Source organism: Schistocerca cancellata, chromosome 2 (genome assembly GCF_023864275.1).
Source record: "Schistocerca cancellata isolate TAMUIC-IGC-003103 chromosome 2, iqSchCanc2.1, whole genome shotgun sequence".
In the NCBI taxonomy this organism is placed as follows: Eukaryota; Metazoa; Arthropoda; class Insecta; order Orthoptera; family Acrididae; genus Schistocerca; species Schistocerca cancellata.
Genome location: NC_064627.1, coordinates 1,061,779,331 through 1,061,792,701, shown reverse-complemented (window position 1 = coordinate 1,061,792,701; position 13,371 = coordinate 1,061,779,331). Strand labels below are relative to the sequence as shown.

Here is a 13,371-nt window from a genome sequence, read left to right as displayed (position 1 = left end):
AGGTCCATGGTTCATGGGGGGTATTTTATGTATAGTTTATAAAAAACAATACGCCAATGTATTTTAGATATTCCCCTGCGTCTGCTATGTGCTATACGTACATTTTAAATTTGAATTACTACACCATTCACAAAAGTACAAGAGTTATTTAGTGTTAATAATTCGCATAACCAGTAATACTATGACATCACGTGACACATGTCACATAGAGGGCGTGTCAAGCCCCGTCACACCGAGGTCTGCTGAACGAGTGCAGGTAAACAGTGACCTCAGTCTATGTGATTGCCGTAAGCTTAGTGACAACAGTGCATCCTAATTTAAGTTATACAATATAGGTTTGTTTCTAACAAGTGTTATGTTCATATGCAGATGTAATTGTGATTTTCTATGTTGTACTCTCTGATCGTAATGTGAAAAAATTTTAACTTCTAGCACTGAAGATGGTCACTCAGTGACAGAAAATCGATTTTGCGATAGTAAAAAATATACGACCAATGCTGTCTCTTTTTTCATTTATTCGGTTGTTACAAGTAATTAAAAAACGTTGTAGATGTGAAACAAACGTTAAAAACTAAATGTTCCATTGAGATCGAGACTGTTTTCTTCACATTTTTAAATTAGTTTATCGGATCTCTAGTACTCCCCGCAACATTGGTTACACACTTACGGATTGAATACAGTTCTAGCAGGTGCTCAAAATTCCTGCTTCCAGCGTCGCAGCATGCTCGACATCTGCTTATCACTGACTGCCGCTCAGAGGTACCGTGCACGGTGCTAACAACCTCACACGCTGCACGTAGCCTCTCCACTAGGTGTTCCGTTGACTATAGCCGGCTTTCGTACAGCATATTCTTTAGATGTCCCCACAGGACCAATCCAGCGATCCCCAAACTTCCGGGCGGTCTGTGTTCTGGCTGCTTGACTGACGTGTGTGGGTAGCCCATCGTACTGCAACTACATACATTGTTGGACAGCAAGTGACATCTCTTCCGTAATCTTGGCAGCACTTCTCGGTAAGCGTTGTAAAGCTGTCGCCTGTGAGTCGACAGAGGAGCATGTAGGGGCCAATCAAGTAATCGTGGACCATGCCAGCTCATACACTTATAATGGACTTTCGCTGATGATCTCGTTCATGGGTGGCGTGGGGATTCACCGCAGTCCACGCGTGTCAATTCTGGGCGTTGAACACACCATCAATGGGTGAAGGACGCATCGTCCATGAACAACACGTATTCAGCATTATACGGCTGCCTGGTGCAACGCAACAGGAACCACTGCCCGATCTCCACAAGCAGAGCAAAATCGTGGGCCAGCAGCGCCTGCGTCGTGTGAAGATGGAATGTGTGTCTTTCGTCCTCATGCAGCACCAGCCAAACCGCTGAGTGTACTTGTGGATGGACCTTAAAGAACCTCCCACTCGTACTGAAACTCAATTTAGCCGGTGATTCTCTGGATAGTGGTATAAAGGGCCACGCTCTCTCACCCAAGTTTTGCGATGATTAAGACAGCCCGTCCTCGAACTGACTTAGTGAGACGCCACTTAGGAATTCATGGTTGGTTGCTTTTTTGGAGTGAAAGGAACTAAACTGCAAGGTCATTAGTCCGTAGCAATTCTTCCTATCTATTACGTGGAGATGCTCTCGTAGTTTAATGTCCAGTTGCAGAGCTGTAGCAGCACCTTCGGCTTCTGAAAGTGCTATGCTACTGTATGCTCTTTCTGTGCAAATAATTTTTGCACAGGATGCCACCACGGTGCATTTATTTAACAAAGACCTTAAAATGAATTTGTTCACGCTGATTGTATGCAAACTATTAACGATACGAGAGCTTGACTAGATCGAAAAGCACCCTATCGACGATTGCCGACTATGGCGCGCAGTTTGTAACTTGTATACACTCGGTAGAATTTGTTTGAGATCGTACTTCTTAGTTTATGCCAAAGTTATTCATTTATTTGTTAATATCAACGTTTCCTGGCACTATAAAATTACTGAGAAATAGTATTTATGACCTGTAACTTCCTCCTAATGTCTGAGTGGGAAAAGGTAACTTTTATTAGCAAATATTTATTGATAACAATTGCTTGATTCTCGCTAGAATAAACGCACTTCCCTACGCACTCCCTTGCTGACGTCACGAGCGATTTCTGCATCGGCACTTCATCCCACTGGCTCTGAAAGCTCCAGATGGCCAACCGCCTCTGCTCGCCAGCGTGGGAACTTGCCGCTCGTTCCTTACTCCGTACTTACTACAACGCTGATACACTCACTTCATGTATGTGAAACAGCAAAACTGGAAATAAAATAAAATGCGCTCTTATCTGCAAATAAAGGGTACCTTACAACCTCTCTAGTACGTGTTCCATAAGGCGTGGCGTGAATAAGCTTCCTCCATGCGACCTCTGTTGTAGGTGCCGTGTGAGACCACCTGTTTCACCCAGACGCCGATGGATGGCAAAATGGAGTGGTGCAGCTGACGCCTATAGCCCATTGGCGCATAACGCTGCGTGCTCATTGCCTCTCGCCTCACCATCTACGAGGTACATGTCTAATGCTGGTCCCAGGTGAACGTCTGCACGATGCAGTGCACCAGGACGGACAAAGTACGGCTGAGGAGTCTGCTCCCCTCTGTGTTGCCGCTGTTAGCTGTCTCCGACAGTGTTGGCGTCACAGGCGTGGCCGCGTTTGGCGCCATCTAACGCCCAGACTGCTGTCAGGTACAAAGCGAGACATTCTGCCCGCGGCCTGTTCCTGCACGAAGTCACGTTTGCTGCTGAAGGCATTGCCTTGCGGCAGGCGCTGGCACCTGTAACTTCGACGCTCTGTAGCGTCGTTGGATGACGTTTCTGGACATGGTTTCCTGTCCTCATATTGTTCAAAACACCTTCTACATCCCCTCGAAGCTTATTGGTGCAATTTTGAAACATCCTATATTTGAAAATGTTGCAAATTTTCTAGAGCTGTGGGCATGTACATTTATTTTCAGTGAAAGTACTGTTGGTTGAAATTATTATTTTTTCCTCCAAAGTCATGTGTCTAATGGGAAAACAGATTATGACCAACTATTCATAAATAACAGTAGGAACATTTTTGACAGATATAGTTTTCTTATTAATAGAGTGTGTGTATCATTTTCTTGGAAAGTTTTGGCTGTATCAGTTTTAGGGCACCTTACCCTACATTTCTCTTGTTTTTTGAGTTTCCATTAAATGGTTGTGATATTCTTCCCTACCAGCTGATGACCATTTCAGAAGTGCGTGTAAATCTGATCTTATTTCTCCTAATAAATCTATGGCACTTACCTGTTATTAAATTACCCCTTAAAACTGTCATCCACGTAAAAGAACAAGAGAAGAATATAATTATCGTAATAATAAAAATAATAACGAACTAAAAACGTATAAGTATTGGTAATTGAGAATGTAGAAAAGATAATGAGGAGACTGATATTCTTCAGTTTTTTTGTACAGAGTAGACGACAACAGATTATATAAAGAGGTCTTTGAAAACCTTTGTCAAAAACGTTACCGGCAACCTGAATTCAAGACGACAAGAAAGATTTACAAAGAAACAACAGATATAGAGAGCTTTGGAATAAAATTTTACAGGTGGATGGATTCCAGGTATGAAATGATAAAAGAACAGATCCAAAATGGACTGAGAAAAAAGCAACACAGTGAAAGGATGAGGGAATACTGGAAGGGAAGGAAAACAAAATATGAAGAATGGCACTTTGACCACTGCACGAAATGAACTAATAATAATGTAACAGTAAACAGGAACCGCTCTTTATACGTCCTGATTGATGTATGGGATACGGTAACGTCACGCCTGGTGAAATCAAATGTAGAACGGTCCCTGAACTACAACGTAGTATGCTGTCTAACAGCGTTCATCCGTGCCATGTTTACTGTGCGTCGTCATAAATTATATGTACAGGTGGAAGTGGAGGCTTCAGCGCAAGACAGCAGTGAAGTGCTATGAAGAACACACCTGTGTTTGTCGTCACTTAGCTAGGCACGATATCAGCCCCACTTGCATAGGAAAAATAGACATAGTTTCATATAACCGTCTGACCCGCCAGGGTAGCCGAGAGCGCTAACGTGCTGCTACCTGGACTCGGGTAGGCGCGCCGGACCCGGATCGAATACGCCCGGCGGATTAACGACGACGGCTGATGTGCCGGCCAGCCTGGATGTGGTTTTTAGGCGGTTTTCCACATCCCGCTAGGTGAATACTGGGCTGGTCCCAATGTTCCACCTCAGTTTCACGGCTCGCAGACATCTGAACACATTCGCACTATTTCATGGATTACACACGACGCAGGCAGTTGGGGTACACTACTTCCGTCCCGGTGGTTTGCGGTGGCGGCAGGAAGGGCATCTGGCCACCCCTTAACCATTAACATGCCAAATCCGATTAACGATGGCTGACCCTGTGTAACTGCGGGCCAAGGCTCAAGCGATAGAGAGACAGATAGAAAATTTTTATATAACCGTCTATTTTAACAACGTTGCTCTCGCGCAACGAAAATTAAGAGCATTAATCAATTCTGACTGGCAAAGTTGCTCTGTCATCCATTAGCTTCGCACATTTTGTAACATGCTATTCTATCACCAGATGGCACATGTATCGTGGGTTGTACAAGGACCATTCACTCATTTTTATTCTTCTGGCGAATAAGTAAGCCGTTTCTCATTGAGTTTTTTCACTTTTATAAACCACATACAGGATTTTTTTTTTAATGGGGTGTCCATCAGGAGTTGCGTGCATCACGACCACCGCACCAGTATTAACAACAAAAGGAGAGTCAGCATTGGTTGTTGAAGTAGAAATCTTTATTTCTGTTGCAAGTCGGTTTCAGTCACTGCGTGAGCATCATCAGTGCTAGTATTAAAACCCTATGTACTCACAAATACAAACAGTAAAACTGCAGTATCTGCACATATAAATGGAGTTTTGTTGCACCTTTAGTCTGAGAAGCTGTTCGGAATTCTCAGAGGAATGGATATCAGTTTATGCTGGTGACATTACTGCTCTCCAGTTGACAGTGAAAGTGAAGAAGAGTTACAGTACCTGTTGAACGAAATGAATACTCTTGAATCAGTGATTATGGATTGAGAGCTAGCCAAAGAAAAATGAAAGTAATGAGTAGAAGAAATGAGATGAGCGACAAAGTTAACATCAAAATTGTGGTCCAGTGGTATGCGCAGTGAAAGTGTCCCTTGTCGTGGAAAATAGCACATGATGGACGAAGCAAGGACGATATAAGAAGCAGACGAGCTCAGCCAAAGGTGGAATTCCTCGCCAAAGGGAGTCTGCTAGTATGAAACATTGACCTTAATTTCAGGAAGGAATTTTTGATAATATACGTATGGCAATGAAACATGGACTGTGGGAACACCAGAACAGAAGAGAATCGAGGTGTGTGTTGTGGTGCTCCAGAATGATGTTGAGAGGTAAGGAAAGATGAGGTTCTCCACAGAATCTGCGAAGGAAAGGAAAGTAGGCCCACGTAAAACGTTGACCTGTGGAAGGGACAGGTCGTACGACAGGTGCTAATTAAGGATTAAATTCAATGGTACTAACGGGAACCCTGTGAAGAGTAGAAACTGTAAGCAAATAACGAGAGCAGAACATGTCCAACACATAACAGAGGACGTTGGGTGCAAATGCTGTAGATGAGACAGCGGTGATCACTCATGACCTCGATGAGGACGTCACTTCCACTGCGCTTCTCTCCTTGCTCTTACGTTATCTCGTAATTGGAGGCGGTTTCCATTAGCGACTGCATACAGCGTGTGACGGCAGGCGGCCCACATTTCACGTGTGGCTGTGCGACGCAAGCGTCACGGAAGCCTTTGAAGTGGGACACGCGACAGCCAAATGCGTGTTCGTTTCGTCCGCACGCACAAGGCGTGGCCGTCGCTATGTTTAGACACAGTCATCCGTGTTTACCTAGCTGCGCCACAAAGTAGATCCACCTATTCACCAATTTTCCCTACATACTCCTCTGTATTCACTTCATAATGATAAACTTTACGAAATCCGTTGAAGGCATGACTAGGGCCTTAACATGTGACTGACAGTAGTTTTCGAGTCTTGGCGTCTAGAGAGCGAACTATAGGTTTGGAAAGGTGATTCGTATTTAAAAGTCAACATGGAAAAAGAAAAAAACTATTTTCTCCTTTACATACAAGTAAGATGAAGTTTTCTTCAATCGTCCTTGATGTTAACTGCGTGGGACCTTGCCCACTCGTCGCTAATAGGGTGCCTAAGGGAAGCAGCGTTCTTCAACAAGTCAAACAAATAACATTAGCAGTTTTATTTGTAGAAGTACTGAACTATGCAGATTTACAAGCAGTAGTCGCAAACGAGGGGCGACATGCCATATAATTTAGAGTCCTTGATATGTGAATTGTTCAGGCAAGTTGACATACGTCACTGATAACTAACGTCCGCGATCCGGTGCCGATCTGCGTGGCCGAGGCTGGTTTTTTTTTTCTTTATTGTGATTTCATTCCCCTGCCCCATATGGGCAGGGGAGGGCTGTCAGCAGCACAATCCGCCGCTCTTCAGCCGAGTGAGACGACAACTAAAACAGGAATAAAATAATGCATACAAAAGGAGATAAAAAAGGGGAACATTAAACAGAGTAAGGGGAGAAAATGGAGGTAAAAATACACTGACACGTAGACGTTCATTGGGGACAGTTAAAAAAGTCACCAGAAAGTTAAAAAACACAGTTGGCGATTCTTAAAACACAGAGAAGACACTGGACGCGCATGCACAGGTTAAAAGTTGGCCACAGTATTAAAAACACTCCGAAACAACACACTTAAAACCCACTTGAGGCACACACGACGAAGAATAAAACTACCAGGTGGGACCTGCCGAGGGAAAGGTCAGAGAGGATGGAAAAGGAGGGGAGAGCATGGGGCAGCTGGGGAAGCGGCGGGATGAAGAGAGGAGGGGCAACCGTGGGTTCACGAAGAGGCAGGAGACACATGGGGCGGGAGAGGAAAAGGGAAGACAGGGCAGGAGGGAGCGCAGAGACACTGAAAGAAGGCACAAGAGATGGAGGGGGAGTAGGAGGGGAAATCCGCTCAGAAGGAGGGAGGGGGGGGAGAGGGACCCCTGAGGAGGAGGCAGGAAGAGGGGGTTAGAGTTGGTAGGAAGGGTAGATGTCAGGGCGAAGCTCATCATCCGGGAGGGGTAGACGGTGGAAGTTGTGTTGGGAAAGGAGATGGAGGGTGTGGAGATGGAGAGAGGGAGGGACACAGCGGTAACGGCGCGGCAACTGGTTGGGAGTGGAGAGGAAGGGAGACACCAGGGGGTGAGGGGGATCAAGGCGGCGGACAATATATAGTGTGCGGATGTGTTCAAGGAAAAGGAGAAGGTGGGGGAAGGGGATGAGGTCACAGAGGATGCGCGTGGGGGACGGAAGGTGGATGCGGAAGGCGAGGCGGAGTGCACGGCGTTCGAGGATTTGGAGGGCTTTATAGAACCGGGGAGGGGCGGAAATCCAAGCGATGCTGGCATAACAAAGGATGGGGTGGATCATGGATTTGTAGGTGTGAAGGATGGTGGAAGGATGCAGACCCCACGTCCGGCCGGACAGGAGTTTCAGGAGGCGGAGGCGGTTGTGAGCTTTGTTTTGGATGGTAAGGAGATGGGGAGACCAGGTGAGGTGGCGGTCGAGTGTGAGGTCAAGGTATTTGAGGGTAGGACCGAGGCTGGCAGGAACGTCGCTTATAATTCCCTTCTTCCAGGTGTCGCTGTTGGCGCGGCGTGGTCCAATTCAGCGCGCCATTGGCCGACGTTTCCCCACCGCCTGCTCTGCTCTTGCGTTCCGCATCTTCGTTCGGGGCTTATGGTTACTCTAGAACAAACTGTGATCATGTGGATGTGGTGTTTCCAGAATGAGATTTTCACTCTGCAGCGAAGTGTGCGCTGATGTGATCTTCCTGGCAGATTAAAACTGTGTGCCAGACCGAGACTCGAACTCGGGACTTTTGCCTTTCGTGGGCAAGTGCTCTACGAACTGAGCTACCCGAGCACGACTCACGCACCGACCCCACAACTTTACTTCCGTCAGTACCTCGTCTCCTACTTTCCAAACTTCACAGAAGCTCTCCCGCAAACCTTGCAGATTTTGGAAGTGGTGTTATTTTTTTCTTGGAACAAAATTTATAAATAGCTTTACAAACCATTGTAAATAGTAATATTACCATAAAAAATTTACCTTTAGAAGTGTAATTTTTAGTTTTCCATGTGTTATACCATTTTTTTATTCCGTCCTACGACGATTCCCGACATTTCAATCTTAACAGATTGTGTTTTGGCCATATGAGGACCACGTTAATTTGCGTCACCTTCGTTTCTTCTGGTCTTTCTCCATGAACAACATTCTTTCATTCTCATCTTTGCAACCTTCTTCGCTCTTCTGTCCGTGACGATTTTTTTTTCTGGGTCGGATTCTGTCCTTCAAACCTGTGAGGGCCTGAATTTTTTATAATGACCCCCTTATATATCTCTGGTTCTGGAACTCCCATTTCATCCAGGTCCCTTTACACATCTTTGATTGAACGTATGTATTATTTGCTGTGTTAACCTCCTCTGCTCCATTCGAAAGATGTATCCCAAGAATAGGCTCCTTCTTTTCCTGATAATGCCCGGGATCCTCTCTATCTTGGTATACAGTTTTCGGTTCGCTCGTCTTCTAAATTCACCATCTTCTGATCTTCTAAGTCACGATGTCCTTCTGAGATTATTTCATTCCACCTGTTTTAGTGTCTTAAGTATACCCGTACTTACAAAGTTAAGAGTTTCTGCAGATAATCAGGCTCTAGAGCAGATCACCGTGTGCTAATGTCTCATTCTTGCCTTGTTCGAAATATTCTTCTTATTGTAGACTTTCATAGTGAACCGTGTCGTTTGCCACGGTTCCTGTTTTTCCCTCGGTTTACTCCTTTTTGAAGTTTCCGCGCTTTCCTGGAGGGCGTTGTGGAGCCGCTGCTAGCGCGCCCGCTGTGAGGAGGCGCCGTGTGCTGCACCGAAGGCGGACGACCGAGTTGAGACGAGTGTTTGTCCCTGGACAACCGTTCTGCAGCGGACGCTCGGTCCCTCTATGCTAAGTCTGGATGGGCCCAAAAACCCGGGGAGTGAGGACACGAGAGGCCGTAAGTCTGTGGACAACGTTTGGTTTCCCTTCATGGGCTGGGGAAGCTATGAAGTCTGTCTGCTGCTGCCAATGACCTCCAGAAGCTGGTATCGTCACTGAAAGTAAGATTTTTCATCTAGTTAGTGCAACGGTCGTCGTCTGGCGGGGCCAATCTCCCGGTGCTGTGGGAACTATTAATAACTGTGTGGCAACGTTTCTCTGCTTTGAGTTTGTGATCGGCAATTGCCTTACGTGTGTGTTACTGCCGCTTTGCACGATCGTGCATTTGAACGCCATGCTAATTCGAGACGCGCGTCGTAAAGAAACAAAAAAAATAATAATAATAATAATAACTGCAAGCCGTCGTTTTCCCATGGACGGTGTAGCTCACTGTTTGGATAAGCACGTTGTAAAATGTTAAATAACCTTGTACTGTCTGGCGGAGAGATAGTGGACTGTACCCAATTAACTTTAACTTGATGGTTGTCTGAAATGTGAGATCATGTTAATGTTCGCCAATATCTGTTGTGTTTTAGTACGTAGGCATATTTAACTTTAGTCGTTGTTATTGTGTATATATTCTTGTGTTGAGTTTAGTCCCCGTGGCATTTAAGTGCTCTATTTAATTATATTTAAGATAGTGCTAGAGTTTCTATTTGGTAATTCGCCCAGCCACGACTGGTGTCGGTTGCTCGGTCTGTCTGAAATGTTGGGCCTATTGGGTAGAGACCGTTGTTGACGTGCTCTCCTCAGCTCCGAAGTCTCGTATTGATACTACGGCGGTTGTTCTGCTGGAATCTCATTTGCAGAAGTTATCAGTTCTTGTGAGCACAAATAAAGCTACCTTTGCCTCTGTAATTTTCGTCTGCTGGCCAGCAAGCTTTGGTTAATGATTAAAAATCGCCATTTGGTCTTCGTCCAACCTAGTGGCTCGTGTTAGACCAGTTCCCTTTCCAGTTCGGGTAAATGTTTCCTCCTCCTGCTGGAGCCATCCTGTTTCCCGAGCCACACTGGCCAAAAAGTTGTCGCAGTGTGTATTGCCGCTCAGTGTTCCAGAAGAATGAAATAAGAGATTACTTATCTACTCCACCGTTATGCCCAAGAAAGGAGAACCTAAGTATTGTACTCTATTAAGATAGTTCTAGGTTTGGGGAAATTGCTGTTTGGTAAAATTTACCAACATGGTAATCCGGCGTATTCCACGACCCAACATTGTTATAGAACTGAAAGATTTCGTTTTGATACATTTGCTGAGAGGTGGCTTAATTATTTGCTATTCATGTTAATTGCTTTAATTGAATCTTCTTTAATTTGTGGTTATGATTCTTAATGAGTGATCATCTTTAATGGTGTAACATTTAATGTACGTCTGATTGTCCCCTACGTCACCTACTGTCTTCATTCAGAGACTGAAAAGGTGATCCATGCACAAGTTTATGGGACTTTATTAACCGTTGATCTTCATCGTTTATGGTCTTAAAAATGTTTGTTAAAAAGGAATAATCTTAGATTCCTATTGCTTATTAAGTAAGTCTTAGGTTATATAGCCAATATTACGAGTGCAAATATTCTCTCATTGTTACACTTGCTTGTCCTGTGGTTTGCACTGAAGGGTGTGACAGTAAATGCAAAATCTAAAGTGAAGCGTTGGGGGGGGGGGAGGGGGGGAATTAATCCTTTCCCTTATCATTACCTTTAAAGATAACTGATTGTTTGTCGCTTGTTATTGAAATTGGTTGGGAGAATAGTTTGATTGATTGATAAAGAGTATATCAGACATAGCTAGTTTGTATGCTAAATTCATTTTGTTTATTTGTGCTCCCATTGCTTCCTTCTGTCAGCCCAGTTTCTGTCCATTCTCCCAGGTATTTAAACCTCTCCTACTTCTGAATTTTCCCTCCTCCTAATGTCATCCATCCTGGACAGCCTTCATGTTTGTCATTTACTGCGTCTTCTCGGCGGAGATTTTTAGGCCTGCTTTAGCCGCTTGTCCCTGTAGTTGCGTGGCTTGATGATGATATTTGTTTGGTGGGGCGGTCAGCAGCGTGGTTATCAGCGCCTGTACAAGTTCCCAGTCGTTTCACTGTCTATTCTCGCCACTTTTCCCGAATGATGATGAAAAGATGAACACACCACAAGCACCCAGTTCCCGGGCGGAAAAAAATGCCCAACGCGGCCGGGACTCGAACGTGGAACCCCATGATCCAGAGGTAGCAACGCTAGCCTCTAGATCACGAGCTGCGCACACGTGGTTTGATTAATCGCTTCTTCTAATGATCCTGACAATATCCCAACATCGCCTGCGAATACTAGACAATCTACCCTTATCCCCTTTAACGTTGCATGACAGCCATATTCCACCCATTCCTTTCATTTGTCATCGCCACTGACTAATCACCTTATCAACTACACAGTCAACAGCAAATGGGACAGTCGGTTTCCCTGTGTGACTCTGGTTTTAATCTTGAAGACCTCTGAAAGCTTTTCTCTGAACTTTGCCTTGGATGTTGTGTTGCTTAACATTTGTTTAACCAGTTCACTGGGTTTTCTATCCAGACTCATTACTTTTAATACGGGATGTGATAACTACAATGTGATAAACGATATGATTATCTGAAGTTATTGATAATAGGTAGTTTCAGGGGTAAGACAAGGCTGCAACCTGTCTCCACTGTTGTTCATATTATTTATGGATCATATGTTGAAAACAATAGACTGGCTGGGTGAGATTAAGATATGTGAACACAAAATAAGCAGTCTTGCATATGCGGATGACTTAGTTGTGATGGCAGATTCGATTGAAAGTTTGCAAAGTAATATTTCAGAGCTAGATCAGAAATGTAAGGACTATGGTATGAAGATTAGCATCTCCAAAACGAAAGTAATGTCAGTGGGAAAGAAATATAAACGGATTGAGTGCCAAATAGGAGGAACAAAGTTAGAACAGGTGGACGGTTTCAAGTACTTAGGATGCATATTCTCACAGGATGGCAACATAGTGAAAGAACTGGAAGCGAGGTGTAGCAAAGCTAATGCAGTGAGCGCTCAGCTACGATCTACTCTCTTCTGCAAGAAGGAAGTCAGTACCAAGACTAAGTTATCTGTGCACCGTTCAATCTTTCGACCAACTTTGTCGTATGGGAGCGAAAGCTGGGTGGATTCAGGTTACCTTATCAACAAGGTTGAGGTTACGGATATGAAAGTAGCTAGGATGATTGCAGGTACTAGCAGATGGAAACAATGGCAGGAGGGTGTCCACAATGAGGAAATCAAAGAAAAACTGGGAATGAACTCTATAGATGTAGCAATCAGGGCGAACAGGCTTAGATGGTGGGGTCATGTTACACGCATGGGAGAAGCAAGGTTACCCAAGAGAGTCGTGGATTCAGCAGTAGAGGGTAGGAGGAGTCGGGGCAGACCGAGGAGAAGGTACCTGGATTCGGTTAAGAATGATTTAGAAGTAATAGGTTTAACATCAGAAGAGGCACCAATGTTAGCACTGAATAGGGGATTATGGAGGAACTGTATAAGGGGGGCTATGCTCCAGACTGAACGCTGAAAGGCATAATCAGTCTTAAATGATGATGATGAAGATGATGAAGATGATGAAGATGATGATGAAGATGATGAAGATGATGAAGATGATGATGAAGATGATGATGAAGATGATGATGAAGATGATGATGAAGATGATGATGAAGATGATGATGAAGATGATGATGAAGATGATGATGAAGATGATGATGAAGATGATGAAGATGATGATGAAGATGATGATGAAGATGATGATGAAGATGATGAAGATGATGAAGATGATGCTGAAGATGATGATGAAGATGATGAAGATGATGCTGAAGATGATGCTGAAGATGATGATGAAGATGATGATGAAGATGATGATGAAGATGATGAAGATGATGAAGATGATGAAGATGATGAAGATGATGATGATGAAGATGATGATTGATAATAGGTAGGTACTGGAAATGTTGACTCCACTGACTTATTTTTTTCCTGGTTATGGTGGTGTGAGTATTATGTTCAGCATATTGTCAACTAAATCTGTGTATGCTGGTCGATTGTGAACTGTGCAAGTAGTCGTGTGTCCAATCAGACTGCTGCGTTGTTTTTCGATCGTGGGTACTGAAGCTTTTGCGCCCTTATAACTTCCATTATGTCGATACAGTATGAGGTTGTGCGGTCTGTCAC

General features: G+C 44.3%; 1 protein-coding gene across 1 annotated transcript; it reads left to right on the top strand.

Annotated features, from left to right (window-relative positions):
* The first annotated feature begins 1,196 nt into the window (after positions 1-1,196).
* Positions 1,197-13,129, top strand: LOC126160984 (prostatic spermine-binding protein-like). Its single transcript, XM_049916950.1, has 2 exons — positions 1,197-1,341; positions 12,756-13,129. The coding sequence occupies exons 1-2, from the start codon at positions 1,197-1,199 to the stop codon at positions 13,127-13,129; spliced, it is 519 nt and encodes a 172-aa protein (XP_049772907.1).
* Positions 13,130-13,371: the final 242 nt, after the last annotated feature.